We start from the raw sequence: 17,841 nt of genomic DNA, 5'->3' as shown, positions 1-17,841 counted from the left end.
TACTACCGCTTGGGCAGGGCGGTACTACCGCTTGGGGCGGTACTACCGCTCTTACCCAGCGGTACTGCCGCGCTGACAGGGTCCTGACCCCAGGGCGGTACTACCGTGGGGGTAGGCGCGGTACTACCGCTTGGAGCGGTACTACCGCCACTACTACCGCCCTTAGTACCGCAAAACCCGACATGAAAAACTTTGTTCTCGAATCGAGGCGGCAGTAGCCCGGAAGCACTGCGGTACTACGGCCGAAGACCACAAGCGGTAGGGAGCGGTACTACCGCTGGGGTGCTTCGGCGGTACTACCGCTATGGACCGCGGTACTACCGCTGGGGCAGGACAAAGCATACTTGGGGGAAAAGGGCAGCTCTAATGAAGCGGAAGGAAAACGACGGGTGTGATATGGATGTGTACGTGTTGATTCCACCCTAGCCTTACCAAAGCGGATCCCCTCTTGATAGTTCGGTGACTCCTACGAAACTAGTCCACCAACAACGAAACGAAGGAGCTACACCGTCTTGAATAAAACACCGAGGGGAGATAATCGTCTCGTGCCAAAGGATGAATCTCTGAAAGAACTTAACGCACACGATTAGTCCGCACAAGCATTGTCATCAATCACCAAAACATCTTGGGGATAAATATGCCCTTACACTTCTCCTACTCCGTCTCCTTCCCCTTTCCCCCCTCCGGTAGAAGGAAAAAAACAGGTGGGGTCGAATCCTACTAGGACTGGAGTCCTAGTAGGACTCCCCTCTCCCTGGTGCGCCCCTTGTTGGCCGGCCTCCTCCTCCCCTCCTTTATATACGGGGGCAGGGGCACCCCAAAGGTACAACAGGCAATTGTTTTAGCCGTGTGTGGTGCCCCCCTCCACAGTTACACACCTCGGTCATATTGTCGTAGTGCTTAGGCGAAGCCCTGCGCCGGTAACTTCATCATCACCATCACCACACCGCTGTGCTGACGAAACTCTCCCTCGACCTCAGCTGGATCTAGAGTTCGTGGGACGTCATCGAGCTGAACATGTGCAGATCGTGGAGGTGCCGTACCTTCGGTGCTAGGATCGGTCGGATCGTGAAGGCGTACGACTACATCAACTGCGTTGTCATAACGCTTCCGCTTTCGATCTACGAGGGTACATAGACAACACTCTCCCCTCTCGTTGTTATGCATCACCTAGATAGATCTTGCTTGATCATAGGGAAATTTTTTAAATTACCGCGTTCCCCAACAGCAGTACCAAGTACAAGCATCCTCAGAGCAGCCGTGCACTTCTGCTTGGCCGAGAAAGAGAGTTGGCCGCAGCAATTTCTTCTGAGCTTGAAGTAGTCATTGTGTGCCTCCACCCCCTCCACAATGCGCAAAAACAATGGTTTCCGCAAGTGAAAACGGCGATGAAACCATGGATTATCCGGTAAAGCAGGTTTGGGAGCAAAGTAGTCAGTGTGCAGTACCTTTGCTCCGGACACCCTGTCCCGGTTGACCACTCTTCTCCCTTTGATTGAGCCTTTGAAGTTGAGAATATGCTCCACTTGCCAGTCCATTTACTCTTGCATGCTCATAAGCATGATCATGTCCACTTCTTCGTTCGAATCCGACGAATCAAAGAACTCATCTTGAATCGTTTGGTCAAGCTTCGTCGGTCCATACTCCTCGTCCGACGAAGCATCAGAATCCATCATTTACCTAACAAGATCACAAAAAATCCAGTCGGACAATGTCTCGAACACATCAAGCGCAAGGCAGAGCCGGAGAGTTGTCAGACGTACCACGGTGGCGTCCGGGCCAGCGATGACGTCCCCCGCAGCAAGGATGAGAGGGCTCTTTCGGAGTTGGTGACGGCGAGCCTAGGAACGGCTACAGAGCAGGCGCGGCGACGGAGCGCGAGACGGACGGCATGGAGAAGGAAAGAGAGAGGAGATAGCAAATGGATCTGGCTGGTCTTCGAGGTGGATTTGGTGCAATTTGGGGTGGGGTCAGGTTGTCGGGTCCGATGTGGCGGGCATGCCCGGGCGCCCACATATCCGCCCCATATTTTGGCTGGATATGGGGGGGTGTCGGTCAGCCCGGGCGTTTGAGGGTCGTTTGAGCGGCCCGTCTGGGTCAAAAAATCAAGACTGGACAATGACTGGGTGGCCCGCCCGGGCGTATGAGGTTGGTTTGAGAGGTTCGGTTGTAGATGCTCTTAGTTGTATACATAATTGTATAGAAAATTAATGGTAATTTAGAAAGCTTAGTGCACTTGACCCCCCACCACCTGCATTTTTGTGCTGGCACCGGCACTGGTGAACACCCCTTGCACAAGTGAACAAATGTAAGAGCAACTATAGCCAGACTCCTCAAACATCCCCTCGGCCTGGTTAGTGATCGGTCACAAAACTCAGACCGAGTCGGCCCCACCAAACCAGCCCTATTCGTCCGGACTAACCATCACCCCTCATATCCAACCCATATTTGGGGAGTATATGGGGAGTTCCGAACACGCCCGGACGAGTCTGCCACATCAGCCAGCCGGGCCAGACCCACCTAAACTTCCATCAAATTGATCAAGCCCACCAAATCCACCGCCCTTCTCTCGCGTTCGTATCCATTTCCCGCATTTGAGCCATCGTCCTCCTCCATCCTTTATCCTCCCATCTATGATGCCACCCTACATGTCATCGTCGGGTACCCCATCCCCCACCGCCGTCACACATGGTGCATCAACATCGTCCGTGAGGGTGAGCTACAAGGTGGAGAACGCCGCCAGGAGGGAGCGGTGCACCTGCAACCGCGAGCTGGAAGCAGAGGCGGATGGAGTTTTTCTAAGGAGTTTATGGACATCGACGTGGATGTGTCCCCTCCATTGTGCCCCGCTGCCCCGCTCGCGTTCGCCCTGCTACCATCAAGGAAGTCGCCATCAGCCCCGCCCGCGACTGACAATGATCCAACGTCTGAGTGGGCGATTTCGGATGGCTGGACGCAACCGGAGGCGCCAGAGATGGTGTGTGACTCACTGCAACTCGAACAAGTGCAGACAAGCACGAGCAGTGTCGGGGCCCGGTCTACCTAGGTCCTCCTCGACGAAATGTCGTAGTAGGACGCGATACATTTTTCGCTCCATTTTGTATCGCTTCTTTCGTTATTCGCTATGCCATTGGATCAATTGGTTGCATATGCCATTGAATCAATTTGTTGCATATGTCGTTAGTTTATTTGGAATCATGATCATTTAGGACAATTTCATGTTAGACATGATCAATGAGGGTCAAGAGCCTACAGAGCCTATGGAATATGACTTGGGGGATACCAATTGTCCTACATATGATTTTGGAGAGGAACATCGCACACTACCAACAAAAAGGTCAAAGATACCCAAGACAAGAGGTCCGACACTCACAACATTTGAGGATTTTTTTTGTTGGTTGAATCTTGGTGGGACACAAGCATGATCCTATATGTGGTACGGAGTAAAAGGGCAACAAGTATTGAGAAAAGATCCACAAGCACTATCATGAACACGAGAAATATGTGGAGTCGAAGCCTATCCATACCACCCGCAATATGGCCTCTCTCCAACATAGATGGTCAATCATCCAAGACAACGTAAACACGTTTGTCGGCCACTATGCTTTCGTGCTTGGCCAGAATCAAAGTGGGACCGGAATCGCAAGTCAGGTAATTAAGTTGAATTGCTCGTTTTGCCATCATTTGCATTGCTAGTTTTGTTTGTCGCATTCTCATGATTACTTATTGTTTGATAGATGGTGTTGGCGGCCACTTTGTACCAACAACCCGAGAAGAAGCCATTCGATTCTACCTATTGTTGGATGAAATTGAAGGGCAAACCAAAGTGGCAACATCTTGTGGATGACCTCAAGAACAACAAAAGGTTGAAGAAAAATGATGGCCCAAGCTCCCAACAATCCATTCAATTGGATGACAAAGAGGAAGAAGTTGTAGGGGAGAATGAACGAGCCACCATGCCAATGAAGAACAGACAAGTGATGGGAAACACGTGGGTGAAGGGGAGGGCATCCATGAAGCCGTGGCGAGTAAAATGGCTGCCTCGCGAACGAGCATTTTTTTTCCACAAAGGAGGAGAAGAAAGAGGAGAAGCATGACCTCATGTTGGATGCGCAAAAAGAGAGGATGGATTGAGACCAAGAGAGAGTGAACAACAAGTAACAAATTGAGAGGAGAAAATAGACTCGGAGAAGCAAGAGACGTGTGCCAAAAAAGAGGTCGAGAATGCCCAGACTTTTGGAATAATAGAGCTTGAGAAGCACATGTCGTAACTTTTCGAGACACTTAGGATTCGAGAATAATGTTGGCGGACGCAGGCCTACTAGATACGGAAGGCATACAGTCGCTTGAGTGGAAGGAGTTCAACTTGCGCATGGAATACGAGGAGGCAAGAGGAGCGGATGCGAGACGGATGGCGGCCGGCGAGTGATTCACCGCATTGGGCGGCCTTGGCCCGAACATTGAATTTCATTTTGGCATCTGAATTGTTGAATCATGATTTATTTTGTTTTGTTGCATTTGTGGAAATTGTGTTGAATTTGTGGTATATGATCGACATGCATGGATTTGAGGGTTTTGATACGAGGAGTGTGGCCGTCCGACATGACTTTTGAGGGACCGTCAGATATTATATCAGTTGCGACCGAGCGCGTCCACTTACATTTATAGGGCCGGATTTGTCAAGTGCAGCTATAGATGCTGTAACTTTACTATGGAATACGTACACCCGACGTTTATGAAAGCGTGGAACACGCGAATCCGTATGGTCCTTCTCTCACACTGTTGGTGACGTCATTGCATGCGGCTTACATTTGACAGTGGCGCACCCCCCGCGATGATTAGGTGCGGTGTTAGCCTGTTTTAGTTTATACACAGTACGAATTACGAAAGATCTTCAGCTTTAAATGCCCAACAGTCAGCTCCGCACAGTGTTTTTCCTATGCAAAACTGTGAAGCATTGAGTCGTCACGCTCCGACGCTAAACTCCATGATCTTTGTGTTGCATCGTATGTCAAGGAACCGGGGGAGTTTTCTTCCTGCGAATCGTTTTTTCTTCCTGGGCGGGCGCTGATACGAAGTGTGATTTCCGTTCATGTGGCAAAGACCTTAGTGCATACTCCCTTCGTCCCATAATGTAAAACGTTTTTTAACGCTACGTACAGAAAGAGTACTTTACTAGAGTTACAAACAAGTTGTACGGATTGCAATCTACATGGTCATGTGGAGCAAGTCAATTGGGAATCAACCGGGCCACACCATTAAATTCAACGGGGGAGGAGACATCACAGGTGGGGACACAGTCGTCCTGATGGTTTCTTGTGGTGGAACCAATCCGTCAAGGTTCAAGTCTTATACTTTAGAACTGGTACTTGTATTATTATTTTTTGATTTGTTTTATGTTTTTGATGATGTGTGTTCTGTGGGAGGAGATGTTTTTATCGACTACGAGGAGTCTATGATGACTTCGTCAATCTTAAAATATTGTGCTGACTCGGTATCTCGGAGATGCTCATAGAAATATGGGTGTGAGTGCGTGTTCATAGGATTAGAGTATGCGTATGTGAGAGTCTGTGATTGAACCGCGTTCAAAAAATATAAGGGCCATTCATGGGTAAATAGAATAGACCCACATGCTAGATCTGTTTTTTTTTCATAGCAATATGTGTCTCATTCATATCATAAGGATTAAAGTACAAGTCACGTAAAGATCGACATGACAAAAATGAAAAGACAGAAGAACGTCTCTGAGCTTGACACCGACGCCCGTCACCTGCCTCCGGCACCACCACAGCAGCCACCGAAAGAAAAAAATGACGGATCACCTTCTCATCCGAGCTCGACGCGGGTGCATCGCTGATATGTAGCTTTGCGGACCTTCCAAGGTGGCTTGCCTAAGGCGAAACCATTACCATTGAATGAATCAGACCGGGGCAACACCCTGGACACGCCATCAAAAGCTAGATCTAGCACCCCCACATGACTAAGACGTCGGAGGAGGAAACAATAGCCGCCATCCACGAACCATGAGCCGAGCACATGTTCAATCTTTCAGATGTCGTCGATGCAGACCACAATCTGCATCTGCTCCTTGACTACCTTCCAAGCTCCGCGCCGACGTTGGAGCAGACGTCGTTGCAACGGCGGAGCCCGAGAACACATGTCCACCACAAGGATGCCGCCGCAGCCACGACATCCCCGCTTGAACAGACTGATCCGCAGATCCTTCACCAACCATAGAGACGACCGCCTCGCCCAAAAAGAATCTGAAGCTTCTTTATTCGGCATCGTCATCGTCGCCGCCGAAGCCAAGACGTCGAACGATCCAAAACTCATAGACCCTAAAACCTAAACCTAAAACGATCCACACACGCAGGATCCGGCGACCCCCTCACCACCAACGACCAAAAGGTCGCCGACGGAGGAAAGCCACTGGAAGACGGCGCGAGAAGTAGCGGCTCTCCTGGTGGCGGTGGCTATGTTTTGCTACCCAAGAGAGCTCCAAATATCCGCCGTTGCGTACGTGCCCAGATTGTATGTCATAAAATGTAGAATGTGTGGCGTGTGATTCTCTCTCACGCACACGTAAAAAGAATTAAGGGATAATGCTGCCGCTTTATTTAAACTTCAAAACTCGGAATCTCATCTGAAATTATATGAAGGACGAAGTCTGGGCGAGCCTTCAACCAAATCTTACAAAAGTTCATCTCTTACATTTATTTTTGCAAACTTATGCATGGCAACATTCACGGAACGCCTAACCCACTACACCTTGAACTCTGCAAACGAACTCAACAAAGTCTTTATTGTCTGCATCCATGGACCAGCAGCCGACAGCTCTCTTGATGAATGATTCAACATATGAACCACCCCTTGACAGTCGTGCTCCACCCGTACGCTGTGCATGGAAAGGGGTTTTCCGAAAAAGAAAATACATTTGCGAAAGGTTGGACGTACACGCGGTATATTTTTACACCAGGAAAACATCCAGGCATGGTGACCACACATATTGTACCCAACAACCACGTCCCTAGCTTGCACTACTCTCCTGCTTCACATGTCCGTCCCTATATAACTCTGCTCCGAGACAAAGTAGCTGTGGGCAGCTTAGCCAAACAAAATACGCCTCTGCGAAGCAACAAGCTGCTAGCACCTGAAGCCATGGCCAATGGACATCATGCTCCACTCGCAGCCTGCGTCTTTCTCATCTGCGCCTCTGCCGCAGCCACGGTCATCGTCGTCTACACTGCCTTCCCGGTCTCCCTAAACCCATGCACTTACTCTCTGCCGAGAGCGCTCATCGCCGTCTCCGGCCTCGACCCCTACATCGTCTCATGCGCAGGCGAAGTCGACACCGCCCCACTCTCCGACGGCAGCGGCGGCAAGAAGAAGATCGGCGGTCCTCTCATGACCAGCCTACGCACGTGCGTCAAGGCAACGCTCCCGCCAAACCCGCTCCCGCCCTTCTACTGCTGCCCGCCGGCGCCGGCGTCCGAGCCGATCAACTTCACGCTCCCAGACCCGGCGGAGCCGCTGAGGGTCCGGCGGCCGATGCACGCCGTGGGGGCGGAGCACATGGCCAGGTACGAGCGCGCGATAGCGCTGATGAGGGCGCTGCCGCACTCCGACCCGCGCAGCCTCTACCAGCTGGCCAACGTCCACTGCGCCTACTGCACCGGCTCCTACCGCCAGACGGGGGACCCGGAGCTCAACGTGCAGATCCACTTCTCGTGGTTCTTCTTCCCGTTCCACCGCGCTACCTCTACTTCTTCGAGCGCATCGCGGCGAGGCTGCTCGGGGAGCCCGGCTTCGCGCTGCCCTTCTGGGGCTGGGACGTGCCGGAGGGGATGCGGATGCCGGCCGAGTTCTCCAACTCGTCGTCGCCGCTCTACGACCCCGTGCGGAACCCGGCGCACGCGCCGCCCACACTCGTGGACCTGGACTTCGCGCACGTCGAGAACAACCTCACCGACGAGCAGCAGGTCCAGCAGAACCTCAGGATCATGTACAAGCAGATGATCGGTAATGCGGCTCTGCCGTCCCTCTTCTACGGCCAGCCATTCCGTGCCGGGCAGTCTGACAGGCCGGGCCCTGGGACCGTGGAGCTGACCCCACACAACACCATGCACACTTGGACCGGCGATCTGACCTTCCACAACGTGGAGGACATGGGCACCTACTACTCCGCCGGCCGAGACCCGCTCTTCTACCCGCACCACAGCAACATCGACCGCCTGTGGGAGGCGTGGCGAGACGTCGGCGCCGCCCACGGTTATCGCGGCCACGTCGACTTCACGGACTCCGACTGGCTCGACTCCTCCTTCCTCTTCTACGACGAGGAGGCCCGCCTGGTGCGAATCACCGTCCGCGACGTGCTCGACATCGACAAGCTCCGGTACAGGTTCGACGGCGTTGGCATGCCGTGGGTCGACGCACGCCCGCCTCCCACTCCAAACGTGAACAGAAATAAAGGCTCGTCGTCGTTGAAGTCCTTCAGGTTCCCACTGTCCCTTGACGCGGCTGTGACCGTCGAGGTAAGACGGCCGCGGGTGCTTCGAAGCCGGCGAGAGAAGGAGGTCCGGGAGGAGGTGCTGGTTGTCGAGGGCATCGAGAGCGACGGCACTGAAATGGTCAAGTTCGATGTCTACGTGAACGCCATGGACTACGAGAAGGTCGAGCCAAGCGGGCGGGAGCTGGCCGGGAGCTACCTGTGCTTGAGTCATCCTAGTATGGATGGCACAGGGAAGGGAATGAGGACAGAAACGAGCATGAGGGTGGCGTTGAACGAGCTCCTGGAAGATTTGGGTGCCGATGGAGACGAGAGTGTGACGGTGACATTGGTGCCTAGACATGGGAAGGTTAACATCGCAGGCCTGAAAATTGTGTACATGATGGAGTGAGATTTATTTATTTTTGAAGGTGCGAAATACTCCCTCTGTCCCATAATATAAGAATGTTTTTGAGAACTTGATGGGAGTGAGATTTATTTGGTTTTGAAGGTGTGAGTTTTTTGTTTTGAGAACATGATTGAGTGAGATTACACTAGGAACAAAATGCATACACCAGTGTAGATTTTCCGGGGGGGTTTCTTGGATATAATCAGTTGCCGCTCCTCTCACTAGGAGAGTAATTTTTCTACCATGCATACACGGTTCGTTCGATGTAATGAAAATTTGCACATATGTCAAAAATTCAGCAATGTTTGTTGCCAAACAGTTTAAGAATTTTTTGAATTCTGTAACTTTTTTTTTATTTTTACTGTTCACGGGGATGCATTTGAGCTCGAGTGTTGGAAACTTCATGTCTGAAAAAGGTGAGAGAGAAAACGTAAGATGGCGACATCGTAGGAGTAGCTTTCGTTGGGTGTTTGTGGTTCACACCGACAGGTTCATCCAGCTTTAAATGTGTGACAGCAGAGGCAAAAGATCCTGCAAAGAAGGGCAAAAGAAGGTCCAAATCTCAACTTGTATTAACGGCCATATGAATTACGAGTGACCCACTTCATGTTCCCCACTTCATGTTGGGACGGGCAGGAATCTCGACTTGCCAACAGAACTCCACTTGGACTGGATTGTCTCTCAGGTTTGGTAGTATGTGTGGTTGTGATGACCACACGTATGCTTCATGCTGGTCGATTTGCGAACAGAGGAATGATGAGTCGACAACCAAGCAGCCTAGCCGCGCACTGCTTGCCGCTGGATACACAAGCGGTATACGGTCACGGTCAAGCATTTTCCTTCCTCGTGGCGCGGGACTTACCTCTTTTCACAACCATCCTAACCTTGTAAACTTTTCATTTCTCAACTATGGCCTCTTTGATTTGCAGGATTTTCAAAATGTAGGAACAGAAAGAACATAGGATTGGAGTGGAATGTCATGTTGAACCTTACGTGTTAGTAAACCACAGGAACTTTGAGCAGTGAGTGCTTGACGCCACAGAAAAAGACGAATGAAATGTGCAAAGAGGTTTGAGTGGATGTAAGTTTTCTTCCAAAATAGAGTTCAAAATTCCTAACCGATTTCAATCCTACGAGTCAAACAGCCTGTATAGGGAGAATTCATAAGGATACAAATTCTCCAAAATTTCTATGAAGTTCCTTTCAATCGAAGCAGGGATCCTCCAAAATAGATTTAAAACAGATTTCTGAACTAAATTAGCCAGAGTATGATTCCTTTTCGGGAAGGAATTTATGGTGAGGTCGGGAAAGTGCATGAGTTAATGCAATCACGTCGCCGTGATCCTCTTGTATATATATGATCATTGTGGGCATAACTGGAATGAAAAAATAGGAATGACATTTATTTGCAACTGAAGACCTGTGAATTTCTGTCCACACAGGCAAATGGTTTTAGATTTCTGGGTATAGGTAACCTAAGCATTTTCGGCTATTTGTATTTTCTGAAACAGTTTGTGCACTGACAGTAATTGTTGCTTTTAGCTTGGAAGACATCATAAGGATTCTTGGATGCTGATGTCTGATCCCCGTCTTCACTTTTGTGTGAACTTTTCTGTAAAATTCTGGACCATGTAGGGAGACAAGCTATGTGGATCCCGTTATATCCAGTGAGGGCGCTACCTACTTAGATGCATCCAGCGAGGGCGCTACCTACTTAGATGTATGGTTCCAAAAATGACAAATGAAAAGAAATGAGGTACGGAAAACTTTAAGACACAATCTGAATCTGATAAGATAAGCAATTAGGATGCAAAAATAAAATAGTATGTTGCACAATGTCACAGGGTTTGGTTGACTAGTTGATCCTTGCAACTCTTAATATTGGTTTGTCCATACCGCCTAAACACAAACCTAAAACTTCTAGAGGAAAAAAATTGAGCTACCAGTCAAAGATATTAGAGGTACCATGGTGAAAACAAGTCCTATCTGGCACATTGCTAGCATCCACAAAAAATCAACTGTCACAAATTCTGGATAATGAGCTAAAGCTGTGACAAATACTACCAACAAACCTCAATTCTTCACTAGAGTTCAAAGACATATATCCGTTAAGAACATTTTCATGATAAGAAATGCATGATCTCATGGATTAGAACCTACCTAAGTATCAAATCTACTTATCTAATTCTAGCACACATGAAATAAACTTATATAGGTCCTAGATTGAATAATCTAAGTTGTTTGTAAGAATATTCTTTGAGGTGTACAATGTTTACGTTCTAGCTTTCTTTTGCTTTTCCAGGAGCCAGCAGCAGAGCGCCCTGCTAAACACAGTTATACAGGGGTATTCCGCCTTCAATCGAAGAAAGTAGTACTACACGACATGCATGTGGCCCTGCTGCATTAGTAACCTACTGACATGCATCAGCAGAAATCACAGATTCTTGCAGACTGCTTGCACTCTTCACTTTCGTGTTAGTTCTGGACCATGTATAGACAAGCTATGCAGATCACATTGTATCCATTGTGGGATACCGACTTAAGGTAGAGTTATTATTATCTCCTACCCCTTATAAATAAATCAAGCTATAAATTGCATGAGCATACCAAAGAACAGAGTATCCAAAAAATATCAAACAGGTGCCTTACCTCAAAGATCATGGTTTTGACAACCGCCTCAATAATTCTTTGACAGGAGATAATTTATAACAGCAACTGGGACTAGCATATTCTAATAGCAAAATTACATCTTAAACAAAGCTCCATGTGCTTAGAACAGTCCAACAAATGTTGTTGCAGTTCCCAACTGCTAACCACGTTTTCAGCACGCAAGAACAAACATTTTAAGAAGGGATGGTCAGCGACAAACTTCAATTTGAATCACTGACCAGTGCAGTCTTTCATCTGGAAAGCAAAAAAAATTATGCAATGTGCATTAATATCCCATCTCTATATGAAGCCACATAAAATGAATGTAATGAATTTTATGCTAGTGATGCATGGTGATCAAGTTTTTCAACTGGAACAGGGGCTTGAAATGAAGCATACTTTTATAGAGTTGATGTTTACTGAAAGTTAGTATAATTATCAGGTCATATTCTCGTACTGTTATAAATGTTAGTATAAAATCAAGATGCTTGCAACCAGAATTTTACACGCTCGGATTCACACACCTTTGCTCTTAAAGTTCATTTAGAACATTTTCAAAGTCCCTGAAGTAAGACTCCTCAATTAACCTAACCTAATTAATCTGGCTAAACTCTCTCAGCTACCGGCCATCAGAAATAATAATAGGTATTCTCAAGAAAAATAAATCTTGTGCTGTTTGCCTATTCGGAATACATTACTAGAAACTTTTACACACTGACCTTTTATAAGGTGAGACAGTGGTTCACAACAATTCTTCTGGACTAGAAAACTAGTTCAAAAATGTAGGGAAAGGCAGCGTACAATAGATCCAAAGTGGTCGGACCCTTCCCCGGACCCTGCGCAAGCGGGAGCTATATGCACCGGGCTGCCCTTTTTAGAAAACTAGTTCAAATGGGATGACAGCATTGATATGTTTAATTTAGCACAAAAAGATTACGAGATGACATATATAAATATTGCAAATTGTACTACTCGGTCACTTTACAAACAATTCCATTCAATGGCTGCAACCATCACCAAAGTAATGACCCATTAATCTGCTCTCAAATCTCCACTTGTAAAACTATGTGGGTTCTCAAATAACTAGTAGTAACTAGTAGTAGTTTGACTCAGGTCAAGTACCCACTGCTCAAGATGTGCATTCAATATTAATTATCAGGAGTTTCTCTGCAAAGTCTCGACATTTCTGCAACACTTACATATGCTACCAGTCATGAAAGAAAATATGAAACTCTAAATCTAAATCGTCTGCTGGTGCGCCTCCAACTTCCTATTAGTTATGTACTCCCTCCGCCCCGAAATAAATGTCGCTGATTTAGTACAACTTTGTACTAAATTTGTACTAAACCAGTGACACTTATTTTGGAACGGAGGGAGTATGATTTGATACCTCCGAGGGGAATAAAATCTACCTCACGGCTCACGCTCTATAATCTAATTAATTTTCCACAGTTATTACAAGTACTACTTAAACCGTTCCAATTTCTCATTAAAAGCAATGTTGATCTACTACAGAATGCATCCTTTTCCTTACAAATTTGAAAATCCTGATCAGCTGTCCGGATAAATGAGAACCCCGATTCCTTTCAGATCCTATACTACCCCCTCCGACCCAAAATTTAAGATCTTTCATATTGTATGTAATAAGATCTTATATTATGGGATGGAGGGAGTAACATACATCAAACTAATGAATACAAGGCTCTTGCTAATATACACGACTATTGTGCAAGTCATATATATTATTATAGACATGGATATGCTAACTGACAACAATTTTGTAAATCCTATATTACTATGACCTTTTGGAAGCAATCTATGTTACTGAAAAGTAACATATTATATCCTATAGAGGACCGAAACACTGGAACGCAGAAAACGCAGCTCTAAGATGCAGTTCATTCTGGACTCGAACCAAGAGGAACAAATACTGAAGTGAAACGGAAAAACATCTAAGTTGCAGAGCCTCATGGTGTAGATTAAGGTCCTACAGAAGGACATTACTTTACCATTGAACTGCAACATCTTCCGGATATAGAACAGTTTGTATAATGCATATTGTAATATTGCAGGTTTATGGAATGTGAAATGGCAAATTTAATAAGCCAGACAACATACTCAGACATCAGTATTCTCAAATTGAAGTTGTGTATTTGTTTCTAAGAACATGAAGTAGGAAAACAATACCTGCGAGTGGTTATTCTATTGAGGTAATGCCTCCTCTACCTCTTTCCACCCTTCATCTCTGTCCGGGAATTTCTCCTTCATCTTCTCAATGATCCCTTTTGCCTCATCGATTCTCGAGCTCCCAGCAAGCCCATTCACAAGCATCTTCATGGTCGAGAAGCACGGTACCCAATTCCTAGGTATTATCTCATTGTATACACCAAGGGCAGTATCAAAATCGCCAGCCTTACAAAGGTGAAAAATGACAGTAAAATAGAAGCCACTATCCCCAACAAGCCCCTTCTTTCCCATCTCCTTGTACAGCCGCTTCGCTTCCTCCAAATCCCCTTCCTTACAGAATCCATAAATCAAATGGTTATAAGTAACCCAGTTTGGTTTCGTCCCTTTCTTGGCCATCTCACTCAGTAATGCCCTGGCATCACCATTCCGGCCAAGCTTGCACAGCCCCTGAACCCTTGCATTGTACACTTGCAGTGACTCGCCACAGCCGTGCTTCTTCATGAGCTTAATCACCTTCTCTACATCATCAAAGCGCTCCTCCTTGTAAAACCCAGCAATCGCGGCAGTAAATGTGGTGGCGGTGGGCTTCACGCCCTCCTTGCACATTTCATCGAACACCGAGTAGAAGGACCTTGTGGTGCCGGACTCGGAGAAGGATTTTATAATGGAGTTGAATGTCTCGGCGTTGGGCTTGACGCGGTGGGCGTCGGGGAAGGTCTGGAAGATGCGAGCGGCCTCGGCATGGTTGCCGGCGACGATGCAGGCGAAGAGGAGGGCGTTGAGGGAGCGGGTGGAGGGAGATGACTGGAAGGTGGAGATGGCGTCGGGGAGGAGGCCGGCCTGGCCAAAGAGCACGATGGCGTGGGGGGCGTGGTGGGGGATGAGAAGAGAGGATGTGAGGTCTCGGAGGGAATCCGGCGCGGTGGAGAGCCTCGAGGTGGCGAGGGAGAGAGCAACACGGTCGAGGTGGGTCTTTGGGGAGAGTGCGGCGGCGCGGCAGATGGAGAGGATCTGGTCGGGGGGCGGCGGCGGGGAGGACTTGAGGAGGGAGATGGCGAGGCGGGTCTTCTGCTGCGAGGTGAGCGGGGTGGTCGGGGAGGATGGGTTGAGGATGGAGGCCGGGGTCGGAGGCGTGGCGGTGGCCGTGGCGAGGCGGCGGCGCAGGAAGAGGCGGACGGCGGCGGCCATGGCGACGGCTGGGTTTAGGGTTCAGGAGTGGGAATGATCGACACTGGCTGAAAACGAGAAAGCTTTCTTTCAGTTCGCTTGTAAGTGGCCCCGATATGTCAGCCCCTGGTAGCAAATTAGAAATTACCCCATTTCTCGCGACATAGGCGCCGGCCAACCGGCCAGGATCCACAACGGGGGCCTCACAAGCCGTTTGATATGGGTTCCCGTAGCCGTTGGATTCCCTCTCGATTCATCTTCCTTCTCACCAACACGTGCTGAAAAAATCACCTCATATCAGCTAGTCGCCACCGCGCCCTGCACGCTTCTCCTCCAACGCGCACACCTCGCAAGGCATGGTGGCCGCGTTCGTCAGTGTTACGCCCTCAGCGGCACCAACGTTGTAGGCGCCCTCTCGCCTGCCATCGTTGGTTGCAGCTCGCAAATGTTGTTTGTAGATTGGGCACCAGGCCGTTGTAGCACCCGACGTCCTTTGATGTAGTCGTCCGCCATTCTAGTAAGTCTCCGTCGCTCGCATTTCCTGCAATGTCGACCGACTCGCCATGCGGCTTCCCGACAACTCCCCCGTGGTTCTTCCGGTTCCAACTCGTCGTGGTCGCCGTTACAGAATCCGAGGGGTGCGGTTCAGCTCGCCGTGACCATTGTTGTAGCTCATCGTGGTCATGGTTCCTGCAAAAAAGCCATCGGCTCCACTCTCGTAGCAAACACCATGGGCGAGCTCACTGCATGACCCTTCGCTGGTTGCAGCACTGGAGAACTCTAGGACCTCAACATCGGCGCTGCCAGTTCAAGGCCACTACTAGATCCCTACAAATATTCACATTCACTCACTAATGCATATAGGTCTTTAATGTTTGTGTTTGGTATTGATGACATACAATTGTATGGATTGAGGAATGAAAAAAAACTCAATTAAGATGACCTCAAATGGAGAAGTGATCTACATGAAAAAGTTTCGTGGTGTCGACATGAACAACTTTGAAGTTTGGCCCATCCCCGTCCGGTCTCATCTCGAGGTTCGAAGTGGTGCTCGACGTACTAGGATTTGTGTGTAGAGCATTGTTCGGACAATTACGCCCCAGTACAGCCTCATATGAGAAAACTTTCTACACGAATTGTCTTCATCTCATCGAAACAATTGATTTTGATATAAAAATTATCTCAATCTGAATTCGTATATAATAGTTAGAGCCAAAACAGTGTGCTACAAAAATCAGCCCCGAAAGTTCCAGGGAGGTTCCAGGCTAAACGGAAAGTTTGCACGCGCTGCACCCCGAAAATTGAAATTCAACATTATTTGCAGATTTGCAGGCCGAATTCCACATCAAGATGACCTCCGGTGAAAAAGTAGTTAAAAGATGATTTTTTTTCTCCGTTTCAAGATCTACAACTTTACTTTTTGGACCATCACGATCCGAAGTCATATGCGACCTGCAGATTTAGTGCAAGAGGGCTACTTGATATAATTTGAGCCCGGAAGTTCCAGGCCGGACCGGAAGTTCCGGCCCTTGTAGTCCGAGTTAGGGTAACTTTTGATGATTTGGACATGATTTGAGTCCTTTTATTGTATAAGAAGTCCAGCCGCCTCATATATATGTAAGGGGTGGCAGCCGATTAAACAATACACAATCAAATAATCAATCTACCATTTTTTACCTTTACCTTTATCTTTCTACCTTGTTCTTCTTCCTCCTCATTTTTTTGTTCATTCTTCTTGTTGCAGGGCGGTGAACCTCGAGGGCCTAGGGGCCATCAGGTTGACCTAGGGCAGCCCATAGCCACCGTGCGCCTTGACAGGGTCCCTCCCAGGCGTGTGGGCTTTTAGGTCTAGAAAAGCGTCCGCCGGATTGTCTTGCGTACTACGCTTCACGCGAGTCTCCTTCGACGTGAGCCGTGGTGCATCACCCCCGGCGTCGAGGGTATACGGTGACGCGTTCCTGTGTGAACAATACGTTGATACGTCTCCAACGTATCTATAAATTTTTTTATTGTTCCATGTTGTTATATTATCAATCTTGGATGTTTTATAAAAACCTACAAGCAATTATATATCATGTTTTAGGACTAACCTATTAACTTAGTGCCTAGTACCAGTTACTGTTTTTGCTTGTTTTTGGTTTCGCGGAATATCAGTACCAAACGAAGACCAAATGCCACAAAACTTTTTGGAGATTTTTTTCTAGCAATAAGAGACTCTGGAAGCTTCTGGAGGGGACGAGAAGATGGAGCAGTGGCCCACAAGGCACCAGGGCGCGCCCTGATAGCTTGTGGGGCCCATGTGGCTCCGTTTGACCTAACTCCGCCTCTATAAATTATCTAAAATCGTGAAACCAACATAGGAGTCCATGAAATACTCTTTCCGCCGCCGCAAGTTCCAGAACCATGAGATACCATCTGGAGGCCTTTTCTAGCACTCTATCGGAGGAGGATTCGATCACGGAGGGGGCTCTTCATCATCCTTGCTGCCCTCTGATGATGCGTGAGTAGTTTACCACAGACCTACGGGTCCGTAGTTAGTAGCTAGATGGCTTCTTCTCTCTTTTTGATCTTCAATACAATGTTCTCATCGATGTTCTTGGAGATCTATTTGATATAATGACTTTTTACGGTGTGTTTGTTGGGATCTGATGAATTGTGAGTTTATGATCAGATCTATCCATGAGTATTATTTGAGTTTTCTCTAAACTCTTTTATGCATGATTACTATAGCGTCCTATTTCTTCTTTGATTATTGGTTTGGTGTGACGCCCCCGATTCAATTGTACACTAATCATACATGCAAATGTTTACGATCAAGATCAGAGACTCACGGGAAGAAATCACAACACAACTCTAGACACAAATAAAAATAATACTCCCTCCATTTTTATATACAAGGCCACAAACTCAAATTACAGGTACCAATGTAAAATTTAATGTCTGC

At 47.9% G+C, this 17,841-nt stretch overlaps 1 protein-coding gene and 1 pseudogene across 1 annotated transcript; one reads left to right on the top strand and one right to left on the bottom strand.

The window, feature by feature from the left end:
• Positions 1-7,108: 7,108 nt before the first annotated feature.
• LOC119277256 lies at positions 7,109-8,960 on the top strand (annotated as a pseudogene).
• Positions 8,961-11,513: 2,553 nt separating this feature from the next.
• LOC119277255 (pentatricopeptide repeat-containing protein At1g61870, mitochondrial-like) lies at positions 11,514-14,972 on the bottom strand. The gene is made up of 2 exons (XM_037558512.1): positions 13,731-14,972; positions 11,514-11,798 (listed from the first exon to the last, which is right to left on the bottom strand). Exon 1 carries the CDS (start codon positions 14,916-14,918, stop codon positions 13,746-13,748), a length of 1,173 nt encoding a protein of 390 aa, XP_037414409.1. The 5' UTR covers positions 14,919-14,972; the 3' UTR covers positions 11,514-11,798; positions 13,731-13,745.
• Between the last annotated feature and the right edge of the window lie 2,869 nt (positions 14,973-17,841).

The sequence above is a fragment of the Triticum dicoccoides genome, chromosome 3B (assembly GCF_002162155.2).
Source record: "Triticum dicoccoides isolate Atlit2015 ecotype Zavitan chromosome 3B, WEW_v2.0, whole genome shotgun sequence".
In the NCBI taxonomy this organism is placed as follows: domain Eukaryota; kingdom Viridiplantae; phylum Streptophyta; class Magnoliopsida; order Poales; family Poaceae; genus Triticum; species Triticum dicoccoides.
Note: the sequence above shows the minus strand (reverse complement) of the source record. Positions and strands in the feature narration are given on the sequence as shown.

What these genes read in the sequence shown, in the direction of transcription:
- LOC119277255 (XM_037558512.1), bottom strand. Translation starts at nt 14,918, where the DNA reads ATGGCCGCCGCCGTCCGCCTCTTCCTGCGCCGCCGCCTCGCCACGGCC.